The sequence below is a fragment of the Hemicordylus capensis genome, chromosome 13 (assembly GCF_027244095.1).
Source record: "Hemicordylus capensis ecotype Gifberg chromosome 13, rHemCap1.1.pri, whole genome shotgun sequence".
Classification (NCBI taxonomy): domain Eukaryota; kingdom Metazoa; phylum Chordata; class Lepidosauria; order Squamata; family Cordylidae; genus Hemicordylus; species Hemicordylus capensis.
In genome coordinates, this window is record NC_069669.1 from 22,331,234 (window position 1) to 22,348,294 (window position 17,061).

At 46.9% G+C, this 17,061-nt stretch overlaps 1 protein-coding gene across 12 annotated transcripts in view; it reads left to right on the forward strand.

Moving 5' to 3' along the window:
- DNAH3 (dynein axonemal heavy chain 3) overlaps nucleotides 1-17,061 on the forward strand; it is a 112,607-nt gene that overhangs the window by 9,414 nt on the left and 86,132 nt on the right. For 11 of the 12 annotated variants that reach the window (XR_008311995.1, XM_053276363.1, XM_053276370.1 and 8 more), the window contains 6 exons: nucleotides 553-1,689; nucleotides 5,009-5,110; nucleotides 5,346-5,562; nucleotides 7,078-7,147; nucleotides 12,558-12,747; nucleotides 16,490-16,679. Coding sequence is in view for 11 of the 12 variants with exons in the window: in XM_053276363.1 (XP_053132338.1) it covers nucleotides 1,657-1,689; nucleotides 5,009-5,110; nucleotides 5,346-5,562; nucleotides 7,078-7,147; nucleotides 12,558-12,747; nucleotides 16,490-16,679 (802 nt within the window). In the remaining variant the exon portion in view is untranslated. The remainder of the gene's footprint in view (nucleotides 1-552; nucleotides 1,690-5,008; nucleotides 5,111-5,345; nucleotides 5,563-7,077; nucleotides 7,148-12,557; nucleotides 12,748-16,489; nucleotides 16,680-17,061) is intronic. The other variant, XM_053276369.1, reaches the window with a different exon arrangement.

Genomic DNA, 17,061 nt, shown 5'->3' on the forward strand with positions numbered 1-17,061 from the left:
CTCTCTAGGCAGACTGACTCCTCCTCCTTGGAGTTGGACTTCCCTGAGACACACCAGCAGGGCGGGACTCCTGCGGGCAGGGCCCAGCCAGTCCCTGCAAAGCTGGGCAAAGCCAAAGCAAGCACACTCACTATAAAAAATATCAGCAGACACAAGCAGGACTTTTTTCACTGAGCTGAAAAAAAGATGTTACAACTTTTACAATTACAGTAACTTTTACAGTTACAAATACACAAGTACGCATGCACAGTTCTGGTTTCAGGACCCCCCTCCCATTTTTGGAAATATATACAGTACACACATGCTCATGCCCATCTAACACACACAGCCATCTGAAGTACACATATATGTCCTATACAGATGTGTGCACATATGCTTGTGTGCTTGATACGTGTATCATGCAATTGCTTTAACGTATATTAAATCACTCCTCGCAAAGCAAATGGCTGTGCTTTGCCCTGCACTTTATTGTTCCAGTAATATTTATTATTCATATTTGTGTTGTGGGCCTCTTAAGTGCACCTAGTCACAGCTAAATCTTTTTCTTTCCAGAAGTTTGGGTTGGCTTCCCATCCGCTGGATCTGTCAGGCGTCTCGGCTCTGCCCTGAGTTAATCATCCATCGTCTCGTATTATCAATCTACCTTTCCGTTGCTAGAGGAGGCTGCCCTTCAGAATATCAGCCAGCAAGACCCAGCCTGGGAGGAGTTGCCTTCCAGTCAACTCTGGCCAACTGGGTGGAGGAAGGCGGGATGGGGGGGGGAGTGGTGTGGGGCTGGTGGCACCAGAGAGGAGTCTTTCTTTCTTGAGTTACCTAGCAACCATAATGCTGTTGCTTTGGTTACCCAGGCTGAGAAGTAAAGTCCTACATAGGAGTTCTTTTTTAACCCAGAGCAACAATCAAGCTCCGAGACAGGTAACTCGGGCAGCAACAGGTAGAAATCCTCCCCATCCCACCTTTCTGCAGCTTGTAAGGGTGAAGGGAAGGAGCAAAATAGGACTGTGTTTGCTTTGCTCTCACACACTTGAGTAGTGTTAACTTTCTGCTCCCTCTAAAAGTCTGTGAACTTGGTGCAACCATCCAGCAAGGGTGACAAGTCAGATTTGAGAGGAAAGAGTTGGGGAAGAAGATGGGGACAAAATCTGACAGGACAACAAGCTAGGAGGAGAAAGAGAACTTAGAGGGGAAGTAAGTAAGTTTGTAGGAGCAAACACGGGGGGTGGGGTGTCACGGTGATTTGGGGTAGAGTTTGGGGGCAGAGGTGATTTAAAAGAAGGAAGTTAGTGACAAAAGCTTGAGAGAGGAACAAGCAAATGGCTGCTTTGGGCAGAATTTTGGCAAGTGAAACCAGCCTGGGGAGAAGCTGTACCTGGGATATGAGGGCATGAAACTGGCATGGGCAGTGAGCATACACAGAACAGAGCTGGGGAAACCATTTCTTTGAAACTGGAGGGCTTGAGAGATGTTGAATCTAGAAACCAGCTCTGTGGGATTTGAGATTGAATGTGAGTCCTCCTGCAATGATCTCCCTCAACCAGTGTGCTTCCAGGTGGTTACAGCAAAAGTCTGAGCCAAGAATTTATTGGAAGAAGAATATTAATTGAATTGGTACATTTGAAGCAGTTAATAACAATCGGAGACAAGGGAAAGTACATCATGAAGCCCAGATCTTGTGCCCCGATTGTGAGGGTAAGTGTGTGTGTGTGTGGGGGGGGGCATTGTTTGTGGGCCTTGGGATTCCGTATTCTCCGTGGGGGTTGAAAGCCTTGCGTGAGGCCCCTCCTTTTCTGCTGAAAAGGATCCTAGCCTCCTGGTGTTACCCACAAGCAGGACTTGAGCCTTGGTGGAGCAGGCTGACTTTAAAAAATGACTCACGTCTAATAAGCTGGAAATAATTAGTTTGGGGAATAGGTTTTTGTTGTACGTGTGCGGGAGGAATGTGCAGCTTCATATGTATTACTTTTTAATAGTACCTGTCCCCTTGCATATTGATTAATTCCCAAATGCCCTGTTTTTTCCTACTTGAAAAACTAAAGTGTAGAACGAAAGCAGGAGGAACTAGGCTTCTTTCACACCACTTTCCTAAATATATTTTACTGGAAAACCTCTGATTTTAGTGTAAAGTCTGTTTAGGATTTCAATTTCATTTCAGTTCATGGGAAATGAAATGCACATAGGAACCTATCTTTTACTCACCCACTGGCTTGCTTCTCCAGGAGCTTTCCCAGGTAGCAGGCTTTACCATGGCTTAATGCAAGGCTTTACTGCGAGTTCGAAGTTGCCCCCCCCCCCACCAAATGCAAAAAGTGGATTTTTAAAACCCTGGATATAAATCAGGCGATACTCTAATGCACAATGAAAAACCCGAATTGTGTATGAAGTGCTCCCTGACAGCTTGCAGGGACTTCGGGGTAAATGTGGCAGATATGTGAATGCACCCCCTCCATTCCACAAGAGATGTGAACTAAAAGCCAGATCTGAAAAACCTCCAGGGATTTCTGTGTCTAAACTCTGATTTAAGTGCTCCTTGGGATTTGTGCAGGCATGGATGGCCTGCCACTTTTCTAAGAAAAGAACTCTGATGACAGAAAATGTACATTCCTGTAAATCCTGAACTTAGGAAGCTGCCATATACCGAGTCAGACCATTGGTCTTTCTAGCTCAGTACTGTCTACATTGACAGGCAGAGACTTCTCCCAGGTTTCCGGCAGGAGTCTTTTCCACCCAGCCCTACCTGGACTTGCTGCCAGGGATTGAACCTGGGACCTTTTGCTGTCAAAGCAGATGCTCTGCTACGGAGCTGAGGCCCCATCCAGCCCCAGATCAGCACAGCGTTAGATGGTTAGGCCCTGTGCTGTGTGTTTGGACAAACATTTCTGTCGGGGGCTGACTTTCAAGGAAGCTGCTCTGCTATCTACCCTGACCCCAGAATCAGGTTCTCTATGAATGCTTTAGCACCAGGCTCAGCAGGGAAATGATTTGACTAGCAAGCCAGAGGTTGCCGGTTCAAATCCTTGCTGGTATGTTCCCCAGACTATGGGAAACCCCCATATCGGGCATCAGCAGCGATATAGGAAGGTGCTGAAAGGCATCATCTCATATTGTGCGGGAGGAGGCAATGGTAAACCCCTCCTGTATTCCACCAAAGACAATCACAGGGCTCTGTGGTCACCTGGAGTCGACACCGACTCTACTTTACCTTTACCTTTCTTCATGAACACAACATGTTGTGCTCCGTGTGAGATGTGGCCCCCTTTGGGCTCCACTCTTCTCCCAAGAGAGATGGCGCTCGGCCAACACTACACTGGGCAGCTCAGCTCTTCAAGACCAACCAAGGTCCCATAGTGCTGCGGTATCGTTACATGTTGGAGGATTAGAGGTCTTCCATGATAAGCCCGCAGATGGTAGCCTCATCCCACTGGCTCTTCAACCAAAAACATTCCATAGAGGGAGGCCAAGGGATTGCTGTGTGCCCATAGTGGGGGCCAGCCAGCCCTTTTTCAAAATGGATCCTTGCAAACACTGAAAGTGGCACAGGGCTGGCGGGGAGGGGGAAAGGTCCCCAGCAGCCTCCTTGTATGTTTTGCATGGAATAAGAGGAAAGGTGCTCTTTGCCAAGCACACAAAGGTCAGATCGGTCCCGAATAGGGTTGCCATATTCTGGCTTTCCAAATCCTGTGCCTAATTTGCATATTATGTAAATTGTGAAACTAATTTTTGAGCAGAATGATGACTGCATGTTTTGCTCCATAACTCTGCTTCTACAAGGGCTAGAGCTTCGCTCTTTTAAAAAAAGAAAGCTGAAATCCAGGCAAATCTGGGTGGGCTAAGCAACCTGGGTGAGATGCTTGAAATCTGGGTGAAACTTAAACTCCTGGGGTGTGTGGCAACTCTAGTCCCGGAGGATTGCTCTGAGGGCAGGGCCATCTTGTCACCTGGTTGGTGCCCATCTGGTACACCACCTGGAAGCCACCCCCTGGAACATGGGAAGTTTCCTCATCCTGAGTCGGACCCTTGTTCCATCTAGCTCAGTCTTGAGCCTGGTTCAGCAGGTCTCTTCATTTTAGCCATAGCACAGATCATCCATTTTTAGCAGCTTTACTAAACAAAGACTGACATATTTTGGCCATGTCATGCGAGCTGATTCACTTGAAAAGACAATTATGCTGGGAATGATCAGCGGGAGAAGGAGACAGCCTTGTACTCAGTGGCTGGATATTATTAAAAATGACACCGGAATGACCATGGTGGAATTAAAGGAAGCTGTATGAGATAGAACGGCATGGCGTGCAGTGATCCATAGAGTGACCGAGAGTCGGACACGAGTGAACGGATAAGAAGACAACTGTGGAAGGAGAATTGGGGATTGCGATATGGGATGGGTGTGTGAAAAATCAGATCTGGAATCTGCTGAATTCCCAATTGGTTGTGTAAATTGTTTGTTACTCTCCTCTCCAGACCTTCAAGCCCCAGGTAGTGCAGGTGTGAATGAAACTGAATTGAGGGTTGGCATTTCTTATTTGTATTCATTTTTACATGTATATCCTGCCCATAGTAGTATACAGGGTTATGTTTATCTTCACAACCATCCTGTGAGAGGTTAGGCTGAGAGAGAAGTGACTGGCCCAGAGTCACCTAGTGAGTTTCATCATGGCTGAAGGGGTTTTTGAACTCGGGTCTCTTTGGTCCTAGTCCAGCATTCTAACCACGATACCACGCCGGCTTTTCTTAAGCCCTAGTTCCAGGGCATCTTTGTCAAAACCAACATTAAGAATATCTTTTCAACTCCAAGGTGTCTCTTCATTCTGAATATCCTTAATGTATTGTAGAAAGTGGAAGAGAGGCAGTTTTAAAAATGAGTTTCCTTTTTAAAACACGTTCTAATTTTGAGAATATCTTGCTTTTCCATATATAGGTCAGCACCTGCACCAAGACATAATTGGTTTCTCTGGTTCATCTTATAGAGTAAACATTCTGCTAACATGGTTTTTAAAATAATTATTCTCAGGTACAGAATGAGTCTATCTATAACATGAGCCATTCCAAGCAAATACCAGAGTTACCACCTTTGCCAGAGTCCAGTGTAGTAGAGCCTTCTGAGCTGTATCAGGTACGTGCAAGCTTCTTTCTCTGCCTTCATCTAGATGAAGAGGAGGTGGTGGGATGATGGGAAATCAGTAAAAGGTGGGGACAGAAAATAAACAAGAAAAAAGGAGTGATGATGGGAGAGGAATCACGAGAACAATCCAAATGAAGTGGTTTTCATTGCCTTGCTCTAGCTAAGGAAGTCAAGAGAGAGCTCAGTTTAAAGTCATTACTGCCCCCCCCCCCCCGCCCCATTTCAGCTGATCCAGAAGAGCAGCCATTTCCCCTCTCTGATGCAAAGAGCATCCTGGACATTGGCCGCTCCGTTTAAAGAGCAGCCCTACTTCCGAAGCCCGAGCGACTCCATTGCCAACAACTACACGCTGACGGCCCGTGACCTGAAGTTGAAAGATCTGCAGAAGATGATGGCGGCAGCTGCAAAGGCAAAAAAAGCAAAACAGAGGGCAGAATCGCCACGTATCCTGTATGCTTAAATGTGCTGCGGTTTCGTTTCTTTTCTTTTATCTGGCAGGCCTGTCTGTCTAGCAAAGCGTTGTATACTCAACCCATGACAGTAGCAGCGGGGAGGGCATTCAAGGTAGAGGCGTTTCTGGTACTCAAAACGTATTAGCCAGTTGCTTCGCTGCATTGCCTGGAGCCCTGCCAGATGGCGATTTTACTTGGGAAGGGCAGGTGCAGACGTGCTCTTATCCCTGGACTTCTGGACCCAGGGCCAGGGCCTCCACACCCCCTGGGGACCCCCAAATCCTCTTTAGTCTGTCCAGGGTGCTGTGGCTGTCACGCTGCCAGCCAGGGCCGGACTGGGTGGCCAGCTGAGACAGTGGCTTGCACGAGGCAACCGAGCATGACCTCTGCTGTAGAGACAGAGCGGGGAGTGGAGAAAAGAAATGGGTGGGATGGGAATATATTGTTGAGTGTTGAAGTGTTACTGCTAATGCATATTTGCATAAATATACCTGTTTTATATCCTTACATTTTTGCGAGTTCAGTTGCTGTTTGTGTCCTAAAGAACCTTGTCTTAAAAATGCTGAGTATGTCACGGCGTGTGTGTGTTTGTAGGGGGATTATGCTTAACTTTGGCGGTGGGGGTGGCAGGGCGCTCCAAAGGCCTTTAGGTCCAGGGGTCCAGGCTCCAAAATTATTTAGGTACACCTCTGGGCAGGTGTGCATTCATATATCACCCAGATTTACATCGAAGTCCCTGTGAGCTGTCGGGGAGCACTCCATACATGATTCAGGTTTTTCATTTTACATTGGAACTTAGCCCAATTTATGTCCTGGGTAAAAAATTCCACTTTTTACATTGGGTTTTTGGACAAATTTGAAATATCCAGTCTGTCCCGTAACTCGCAATATTTCACCCCTCTTAATCCCGTGATAAAGCCTGATGTCTGGGGCTCTTTTCCCAGAAGATGCACAAGCCAAGCTCTTCCTTGGAACTGCCGTTAAGCATAAGAGCCTCCTCTGGGTTTCCTATGGAGTCATCTGGCTAGTCACACTGGGAAACAGGATGCTGGACTAGAGAGAACTTTGGCCTGATCCAAAATTCTCAGTGTTCTAAGAACACTAGGTGTTTTTAGTGTTCTTGTGTTTATGTTCTCATAAGCACATTTCAAATTCATTATGAATGTTCAGTTTCAATCACTGAATAAATGCACGGTAGCAATCAATGAAACAAAAGCACATGAATCAGCACAGCAGGAAAGGAGCAGCAGAGAAGACAAAAATGCAGATCAATCAGCATACAAACGTGCAAGGTGCCATTAACATGAATTAGGCCAGTTAGGAGTTTTTGACACCTGCACCATTTTGGTACACATTACCAATTCACTGAGGATGTAAAGGGCAAATCCTAAAGTTAAAACTCAGAAATGAGCCCAAGTATCCCGGCTGTCTTCTCTGGTCTCCAGTTTTTGCAGTAGTTAAGATCAGGCCTTTTTGAAGGTGTTCTTCCTTGACAAGGTCTCATAGCTCCAAAAGAATATGCACCTTCTGAGAAGAAGCTGAAACTCTCGCCAAGAAGCACTGGTGAACCTGACAGGTATTGTGCAGTTGTCAGCGGTCCATGTGTTTGCTGTGTGCTGCAGGCAGAGTTTTGCATGGTCATCCCTGCCCTGAAGATTTTCTGGCAAAAAAACAGAAGTCCAGACAGCAAGTGCGGCTTCTAGCCTGGTTGCTGGACAAATGTGATCACGATGACACACATTATTATTTTACAGAGCAGATCAAGGGCAGGTGTGACCGCTCCATGGCACAGCACCTGCTTGGCTTGCCAAAGGTCCCAGGTTCAGGCCTTGGCGTCTCTGCACAGAACTGGGAAAGACTCCTGCCTGCCTGAGACCCCCGGAGAGTGGCTGCCAGTTAGTGAAAACAATCAGTGGTGTGACCAGGTTGCAGGCAGCCCCGGTGCCAAGTCCTGAGCGTGCTGGCCCCCACCCTGCTCACTTCTTCTTCCTGTTGTTTCTCGCCACCATCCTGGTTTTTCTTGCTTTCCCATGGCTGCCTGGCGTCCCGCATGGCTGCCCCTTAGCTGGCCAAAGTGCATGCGCGGTGCCGTTTGGGGTTGTGGGGTCAGCATGGCAGAAAAGACCCCTTCAAATGGGGATTGGCTTGTGGATTCCTCAAGTGATTCTGTGGCGCGTGGACATTTGCCAGCTGGTGTGGAGTTGGAGTGAGCGCAGCTGGGGGTGGGCACAAAGCTTGGCCCTCCGTAGCCCTGGGCGCCCCATGTTCAATGCATGCACTCATCCAGTGGTGGTAATGCCCATGAAGACAGTACTGAGCTTGATGGGCCAAGGTCTGACTTAGAATAAGGCAACTCTGTGTGGGTGTGGGTGTGTGAGAGAGAGAGAGAGAGAGGTGGGAGGGGGGCATCAGAAATAAGGTGGGTTGAAACCAGTGTGTGTGATCTCAATGTTAACATTGAACATGCTAAGTGCTAAACAGGCCAAACAACCTGATTGGGTGCCATTTCTGCACTGGCCCAGTTTGCTCTCCTACATATGGGGAAGAAGCAAGGGTGCAGTAAGTTTCACGTGACTTACAGTCAAGTCACACAACTGCTGATCGCAGAGGTTTTTTAATTATTATTATTATTTTTATTTTATTTTACAGCCTGGGTTGGGGGTAACAGGGTCATCAATGTAGACTGAATGTTAATGTGGAATATCATGATGTGTGCTCCTAGGTTACTGAGGAAACTGCCTCATACTGAGTCAGACCCTTGGTCCATCTTGCTCAGTATTGCCTACACTGGCTGGCAGCAGCTCTCCAAGGTTCCAGGCAGGAGTCTCTGTCAGCCCTACCTGGGCCTTTTACACACATGGCTTTTAGTCTGCATCTCCTCTGGAATGCAGGGTGTGAGTCCACATATCAGCTGGATTTACCTATTTACCTGTCAGGGACCAGCTCACACATGATCCTGCTTTTCCCTGAATTACTGCTGCACATACTAGCTTAGCCCAAATTATGTCCAGTTTTACCCCGGACATAATTCAGGCTAAGCTAGAATGTTTGCGGTGGCGTTTTTGGAAAAAACCCACGCTTTCTGGTATGCCCCGACGCTTATCCCGTGATGTGTGAAGGGGCCACTGACAATAATTCGGCTTTTTTCAGAACTCGCACTTTCATGTTCTGTTTTGTTTTTTAACCTCAAGCTGCGCCGGTCAGCTTCAGAAAGAGCCTGCAGCTTGGGAGGGGTTTTTGCTGGGGATCAGAAGAGGAGGCGTTACTCCTTGCCTGCCTGCTCCCAAACCCAGCCTCCCAACATTTTCAGTCCATAAACAAACTTCAGCCCCACAAATCCTGTCACAAGTGTTCAAATGCAGGTTACAAAACTGTCCTTGGTTACTTTTTTGGTTATGAGTAAACCTTTATTGTGCTGGAGATTCTGCTCTCTGTGTCACTCGTCTCAGTGGAGAATCGCATGGGCACGGATGCAAGGGAAAGCCAACCCTACTCTGCAGGCCTGTTTCTTGACGTAAGAAAAGTTTGTTACCTTTTGGAAACATTCACTCCCCTTTACCAGGCTTTCCATATGCAGAAGTTGCTGGAGGATGCCTGGAAGCTTAACAATGGAGACTACAGGTTCGGCGTCACCTGTGCCCTTTGTGTCTGAGCTGATTCCATGAGGCTGCATTTTTATTCATCACAGAGAAAAAGCAGTGATTTCTACTGTAAACTTCGATGGCTTCTTAAATGGGGTGGGGTGGGGAACATGAGGGGATGAAGGCCGTCACAAAGGCAAGCTCATAAAAATGAACAAAGATTTGGGTCAGATTCGGCAGGTTTGGCTTAAGCGCATTCTGTTGTTTTGACTAGTCAATCTTGCAGAACACCGACTGTCAAACTAAAATAATAATAATAATAATAATAATAATATGGGAGGTGTCTCTCAGCTCCTCCTGGGATGTGATTGGTTGGAGAAAAAACCCAGAGCAAGCTGTGGGAACGCACACAGGGGAAAAAATGCAGAGAGGAAACAACTCTACGTGAATGATCCATGTAATCACCCAACTTAAATGGCTGCAAATCTGCTGCAAACCTTTTTGGATACCTCGCAGCATGAAGCCCTGTCTGGATAACTACCTGGAGATGCTGCCAGGGAGTGAACCTGGGACATTCTGCATGCCAAGCAGATGCCCTGCCACTGGTTTACAGCCTCACCCTAAAAGGAATGACAGGAAATGCCCCCTGAAATGCAATGGCCAATGGCCATTGGCAAATTCCATTCATTCCTATGGCCTTTTGGTCCAGCTTAGGATTGTCTCCACTGATTGGCAGCAGCTCTCCCAGGTTCCAGGCAGGAGTCTTTCCCAGCCCTACCTGGAGATGCTGCCAGGGAAGGAACCTGGGACCTTCTACGTGCAAAGCAGATGCTCCACCACTGAGCAATAGTAATGAAGTCCCTTCTTCTCACTCGCAAGGAGATGTCATGACAAGCTGTTGGGACAAGCTGTTCCCCACATGTATTATTAGTGGGCGGTGGGAAGTAGCAGATATATATGAAGTGGCTGGGTGAGTGAGATCGTGGGGTGTGGTGCAGCACATAAAGTCAGGGAAGTGCTGAGGTACCACAAGAGCACAAGGAGCTGTGTGAGGCTGTGTTGGGGCTGGCAACAGAACAAAGCCGCTCAACTATCAATGTTCTGATAACACTGCACTGCGTCTGTGATGTGTGTGATGATGTTCCCAGATGGAATGAGTCCTTCGCAGCAACCAGCACAGCATAAAGCAATCTGGATCTTCTGCATCTGAATGGTAGCCTTTGATGTAGCTGTAGATTGCATGTTTTGATGGACTCAGTGATCAAACTGAATCCTAGTGCCCAAACAAGTCTGTAAGGCACTTCGCACTATTATCATATTGGGAGCTGTGCATGCTCTCGTTTTGTGATCATGTGTGAGGGGGAAAGCAAGGCTGGAAGGGGAGGAAGTGATTGCCTGGGAGAGAGGAGCTGGGTCACAGGGCTAGGAGGAAACGCCATCCAATCGGGCACCTCCCTCCCATCACTTCCTCCCCTTCCAACCTTGCTGTTTCCCTCGCACATTGTCACAAAACAGGGGCTCACTTAGCTCCTAATCCAGGGTGGGACACCTGACCCACCCTCATGATAATCCTGTGAACTTCCTTTGTGTATTATCAATCGATTGTTGCCAGATACTGTATTTACTCGAAGAGAAGACCACCCTGAGTTTAAGGGATCCCCTTTTAAAACATGGGTTAAATATAAGTAAAGTAAAGTTGTGCCATTGAGTCGGTGTTGACTCCTGGTGACCACAGAGCCACGTGGTTGTCTTTGGTAGAACACAGGAGGGGTTGACCATTGCCTCCTCCTGCGCAGTATGAGATGATGCCTTTCAACACCTTCCTGTATTGCTGCTGCCTGATATCAGTGCTTCCCATTGTCTGGGAAACATACCTGCGGGGATTCAAACTGGCGGTAACCTCTTGCTCCCTAGGCAAGTTATTTCCCTGCTGCACCATTAGGTGGTATTGGGTTAAATATACTATTTACCCAAAAGGAAGAGGAGCCTGAATTTGACCCCCCCCCAACCCTAACATCAAATAAATTGGGGGAAAACTAGTCTTGGGTTCAGGTAAATACAATATACACTTGTACATGCATATAGATGCATGTCCAGAATAACAGAACTTAACACTAATCAGTCAGTGTGCTGGGAAATTGATGAACAAAACAAAATCCATGGGTGCTGTACATAGCAGAATGATCCCTTTTTAAAAATCCCAAGCCAGGTGGTGGACTCACCATATGGCAAGTCTCTGCGCTTTGGGGTGTCCTCCTTTGCAAACACTTGCACACAAATGCCGCCGTGGTTCTTGTAGCCTTCCTCCTGCTTCAGAGAACGTCTGCGCCACAGAGAGTGTTTTGCTCCCTTGCCTACTGAGTTGTAACAGGGACCTGCACTGAGTCTGGGAGCCAGTCTGGATCTGAGCCTGTGTGAGAGAGGTCCCGTGGCTCCCTCTTGCTCACCTCTCATTGTCAGTCTGGTCGTAGCTGGCCAAGTCTGAAAGCTCCAATCTGGTGCACCTTTCCTGGAGAAGAAAATACCTGCGGGAGGCCTGGGAGCGCTGCAAGATACAGCCATCCCTCACCAACCGCCAGGCTTCCCCTTCTGACAAAACCTCGCCATTGGAAAATCCGCGGTTGGCATTAAAGTCTATGGGAAACGGGGTTAGGGGAACCACAGCTGCAAAAAGAGCTACAAATAAAGGGGGGAATACAAAAAATGCTTTAAAAATCACCAAAAAAATCGTTTAATATCACCAAGAGTCACCAAGAAGAATGAACAGATTGAACCTCTGGAAATTTCTGAACCCCACCTCAAATCACTCAGAGGCACTTTAAATTGGCAAGGGACAGCAAGGTCAGCAAGGGTCACCAAGAGGAATGAGCAGATCGAACCTCTGAATCCCGCAAAATCACTGAAACCCCCCCCCCCCAACACTGAAAAACCTTGCTAACTGCAGATACTCAGGTCGCAGTTGGCAAGACCTGTCACAATTTCCTATGCGCATATACTCGAAACCAGGTTGGTAAATCTGTGTTTGGCAAGCGATGACTGTATTCCCCTGAGGGGATGGGGCCACTCTGGGAAGAGCATCTGCCTGCTTGCACTAAGAAGGCTCCGAGTTCCCACCCTGGCAGCATCTCCAAGATAGGGCTGAGAGAGGCTCCTGCCTGCAACCTTGGAGAAGCTGCTGCCAGTCTGTGTAGACAATCCTGAGCTAGATAGATCAATGGTCTGACTCGGTATAAGGCAGCTTCCTATGTAAATGTGGGGGTGAGGTCGTAGCTCAGTGTAAGAGCATCTGCTTTGCTTGCAGAAGGTTCAGTCCTTGGCAACATCTCCAATAGGGCTGGGAGAGACTCCTGCCTTGGAGAGCTGCTGCCAGTCAGTGTAGATTATATTGCCCATCTTTCGTTTCAGAGCTGCAGTGGTTCCTCAGGTGTCCATTTTAGAAGTCGATGTGTTACAGACTCCTCCACGCTCAGAATTAGAAGTTATTCATTATTCTGATATCCAGCCTCTGACTCCAGAACAACAATTTGTTGTGATGTACCAACATGAGGAGGAGATAAACAAATATGAACTGCCACCCACAAGTGCTGATCTAGAGGTAGGTTTAACCTTTAAAAATGCATATTTCAAATCATTCTCTAGAATGTGAGCACTTTTGAGACAGGGGACCATTTTCCCTTATGTTTTACATAGGCTGCATTCTTACAATTATGGTGGTCCTGGTTAAAGAGTTAACCAGGACCACTAAGTCCCAAGGAGTTGGTTGCGAGAACTCTGATTTCCTGGGCCGTCATCATCAAAGTGCTGTGGTTAACTCACATTTAATCAGGATTAGAGTCAGTGTGGTGTAATGGTTTGAGTAATGTGGTGTAATGTGTGGTGTAATGGTTTGTAGTATAATGGTTTGTGGTGTAATCTCTGCTTTGCCACGAAACTCACTTGGTTTCTCTGGACCAGTCACTTCTCTTTCAGCCTAACCTACTCCACGGGGTTATTGCAAGGATAAACATAACCATGTACACCGCTCTGGGCTCCTCAGAGGAAGAGCAATGTATAAATGTAAAAATAAATAAATAGTTTTTTTTAACCTGGTTAAGCGCAGTTTAACTACATTGGTTTAATTTGCCCAGGAAATCTGCATCCTCACAACTGCTCAATGATCCTGATTGCTTTAGCCAGGATTGTGGGAATGTAGCCTACTTAAACCTCTCTGAAAACTTCTTTTGTTGAAAAGCAATATGCAAATATTTGCAGTACTATTTCTCTACTTCAGAGAGCTTGATTGCTGACTGAACAGACAAGGCAGCTAAAGGGAAAGCTGCAGGCAGCAAACAGGGAAAAGGGATAAATTGGAGGAGATCTTGGGTGAATTTCTGTTTGGGACTTGATTGGTCTGCTCCTTATTAAAGCTGATGACACCACCTGGTGGCTACTCAAACATACCTCTTTCTTCTCTTTTCTCTCTCTCTCCTCATTCTCTTTATTTCCCTTTATGTGAATATCCCCTTAAATATTTGTTGTTTATGTCAGGGGTCATGGAGGGTGAATGCTGCGGGGTGGGGTGGTGGTCACAGTCTTTGGGGCGGTGTGGCTAGATGCTTAACCATTCTGGGTCCCCCAGCGGCCCTTTTGATAATTACACTCAGTCATGCCTCCCGCAGAATAATTCTGTCTGACTCCTGCCCAAAGGGAAACTGTCTAGAGGAGACAAGTGCTCAGGGGGTGTGGGCAGGCTGAAGCATCTGTTTTGCCCCCAGCAGAACACCTATTAGGTGGGAGGTGAGAAACGATAATAGAAACAGATCGCTCCCCCCTCCCATTTGAGGAGGAGGTGGCTGGCTGGTGAGATTCAGGGCTCTGAACCATTTACTGGGGGGTCTGAGCCCCATGGGCCACCCCTAATGATGCCCCTGCTCTGGGTGGCGGGATTGGTGGGGAAATGGCAAATGGTGGCTCTGAATGGGGAAGGATCGTTGGGGGGAAATACCAGGGGAAGGAGGGGTTCAGTGTCGTTTACTATCTGTACAACTTTTATGTTGGATTTGGTAATGGAAAATGGAGAAATCAACTCGAATAACAATATTTATTATTTTATTTTTATTTATTTATATTTATTTTTTAAACATATTTTTATACTGCCTAAAACGTATGTGTCTGGGTGGTTTACAACAAAACAAAATAAATGACAATTGAAAAAATTAAAAACATTAGTTAAAATAAATGACAACAAAAAAATTAAAACATTACAACAAATTAAAGTTTTAAAACAATGTTTAAACTATTAAAACAGTATTTAATTAACAGCCTGGGTGAACAGATGTGTCTTTAAAGACTTGTTAAACAATTGTCAAAGATGGGGAGGCTTTTATTTCAGCAGGGAGCGCATTCCAAAGCTTCAGGGCAGCACAGCAGTGGAGAAGGCCCATCCCTGTGTAGCCACCAGACGCGCCGGTGGCAAATACAGACAGACCTCTCCAAATGATCTCAGTGGGTGGTGGGGTTCATGACGAAGAAGCCATTCTCTTAAATACCAAGAGAGAAATGCTGTGACTGCTTGGGAGGAGAGCGCAGAGCCGAGTCACCATGTAGAAATATCAACTCTAACCACATTGGAGGCTTTGAAGATTCCATTTGGCATCTGTTTTTTGTTACCAGCTCCCTTTGCTTTGTCTTCCTCTCCTTTGCGGATGCCTCTTTTGGAAGCCAGTTTTATCCTGCCTTTGAATGTTGGCCTCAGCGTCACGGCTGTACAGAGACCGAGTCACACATACTGTACTTAGCATTTAGCATGATTTCTGAATTCCTGGTCAGGTTGTGCAAAAAAGCAGCGTTTGAAAAGGCCAGTGCAACTGATTGCAGCAGGTGCATGATAGTATAAGTGACAACCGGCTGCGAAAACTATCTAAAATGTTTAACGTGGTGATTTTCTTTATTTAGCAGGGGGAGAGTAATTGGCCCTATCCACCCCCAGCACAGGACCTCCAGTGACTGTTGCTGGTGTCTCTCTTATGTTTCTTTTTAGATTGTGAGCCCTGGTCATTTCACTCCCTGCACTGAGCTTCTCTGAGATGAATGATGCAGGGTTCTCAAACTTGGGTGCCCTAGATCTTGTTGGACTACAACTCCCACTGTCCCTGGTCACAATAGCCAAAAGCCATGGTGGCTGGGGATGATGGGAGTTGTAGTCCAACAATATCTGGGGCCAACGTTTGAGAACCCCTGGAATAATGGCTTGAAAGGAGAGGCTCTTTATACAGAGGTGTAGTGGTAGCAGGAGCAGCAGGAGCAGTAGCCATCGTGATGATAGATACTGAAAAGTGCAAGAAGAGGAGAGAGGAGAGCTGGTCTTGTGGTTGCAAGCATAGCTAAGCAGGATCTGCCCTGGTTGCATATGAATGGGAGACTAGAAGTGTGAGCACTGTAAGGGGATGGAGCTGCTCTGGGAAGAGCAGACGGCTTCAGGTTCCCTCTCTGGCAGCATCTCGAAGATAGGGCTGAGAGAGACTCCTGCCTGCAGCCTTGGAGAGGCTGCTGCCAGTCTGTGTAGACAATACTGAGCTAGATGAACCAAGGGTCTGACTCAGTATATGGCAGCTGCCTATGTTCCTATGTATGTTGCAGCTTGTCCAGCATGGGCTGGGCCCTGGGAACAGCTACATATTTTGTGTATCAATCTGAGTTGGTTTGTATGTGAATGTTGCAGAAGACAGGTGTGTGGTGGCCTCTGAATGTGATAAAGAATGGAAGCACAACCAAAAGAGTGGATCAGAACTTAAAACCTTTTGGATGCCCATTGTTATATTAGTTGCCATCTAAACAGGATTAGCCCTTTATAGCCCTTCCTCTTGAGACTAGCCCCAGTGGCCAGGCTGAGTGGGCGGAGTCACTCCAGTTCCTGGAACACTTTACTGTCTAGGGCAGGGCTGTGCAGCTCCAGCCCCCCAGCTGTTGTTAGACTACAGCTCCCATCAACCTCAGCCACAGAGGCCAATAGTCAGGGATGATGGGAGTTGTGGTCCAACAGCAACTGGAGGATCAAAGCCTTGGTCTAAAGAAATGTCCCAACCTGTTGTCTTGATGGTTCACCATACAGGAAGCTGTTGACAGGGCTGGGAACTCTCTGTTCTAGCCTTGATAGCACCTTACAAAGAATGTACCCAGCAACTGAACTGAAAAAAAGAAAAAAGATCGCAATAGATTGAACGGATGTACCCAGCAGAGCTCGTGCCAAATGAGACGTGGCATGGAGGGTCTCGCCTCTGTTTTGGTCCTCGCCTTCTGGTGCTTGCACAACACTAACTGATGAGGCTAATTCTTTCTCCTGGCTTTGGGGTTTCTAGAGATATTGTTACTACATTCATAGAGGCATCCGGAAAGACATGCTGGCCCCACAAGACAAAGAAGTGATGGAGAGCATTTTGAAGCACCTCTCGAGTCATTTTCTTATCAACCCAAACCTGGAGGACCTGCTGAAAAGTTTAACCCAAGAGATTCAGAATGATTATCACATCTGGCTCATGAAAGATATTGGTAAGAGGATGAGTGCGTCCTTCCGTAGGTGTAGCGCTGCTTTAGGGGTTGTGTCGTGTAGTCCAAGGGCGGGTTACTCATGGCAGATTGAACTCTAGAATTCTATATTCTAGATCAGTTGTTCCCAGCCTTGGGTCTGCATATGCTGCTGGACATGACATCCCATCCCATCCCATCCCATCCATGGTAGAAGAATTGGTCCAAAATTTGTGAGAAGGGACAGTGGCCTGACCTGACCACTGAAAACTGTTCCCTGTCTCTTCCACTCTTGCTGGCTTTATCAGTGGATGATTTTAAGACTGGATGATCATCAACACTGGATTATTTTAAAAGTTATCTCTTGGAATACTGAGGACTAGAAAGGCACTATTTAAAAACAAAA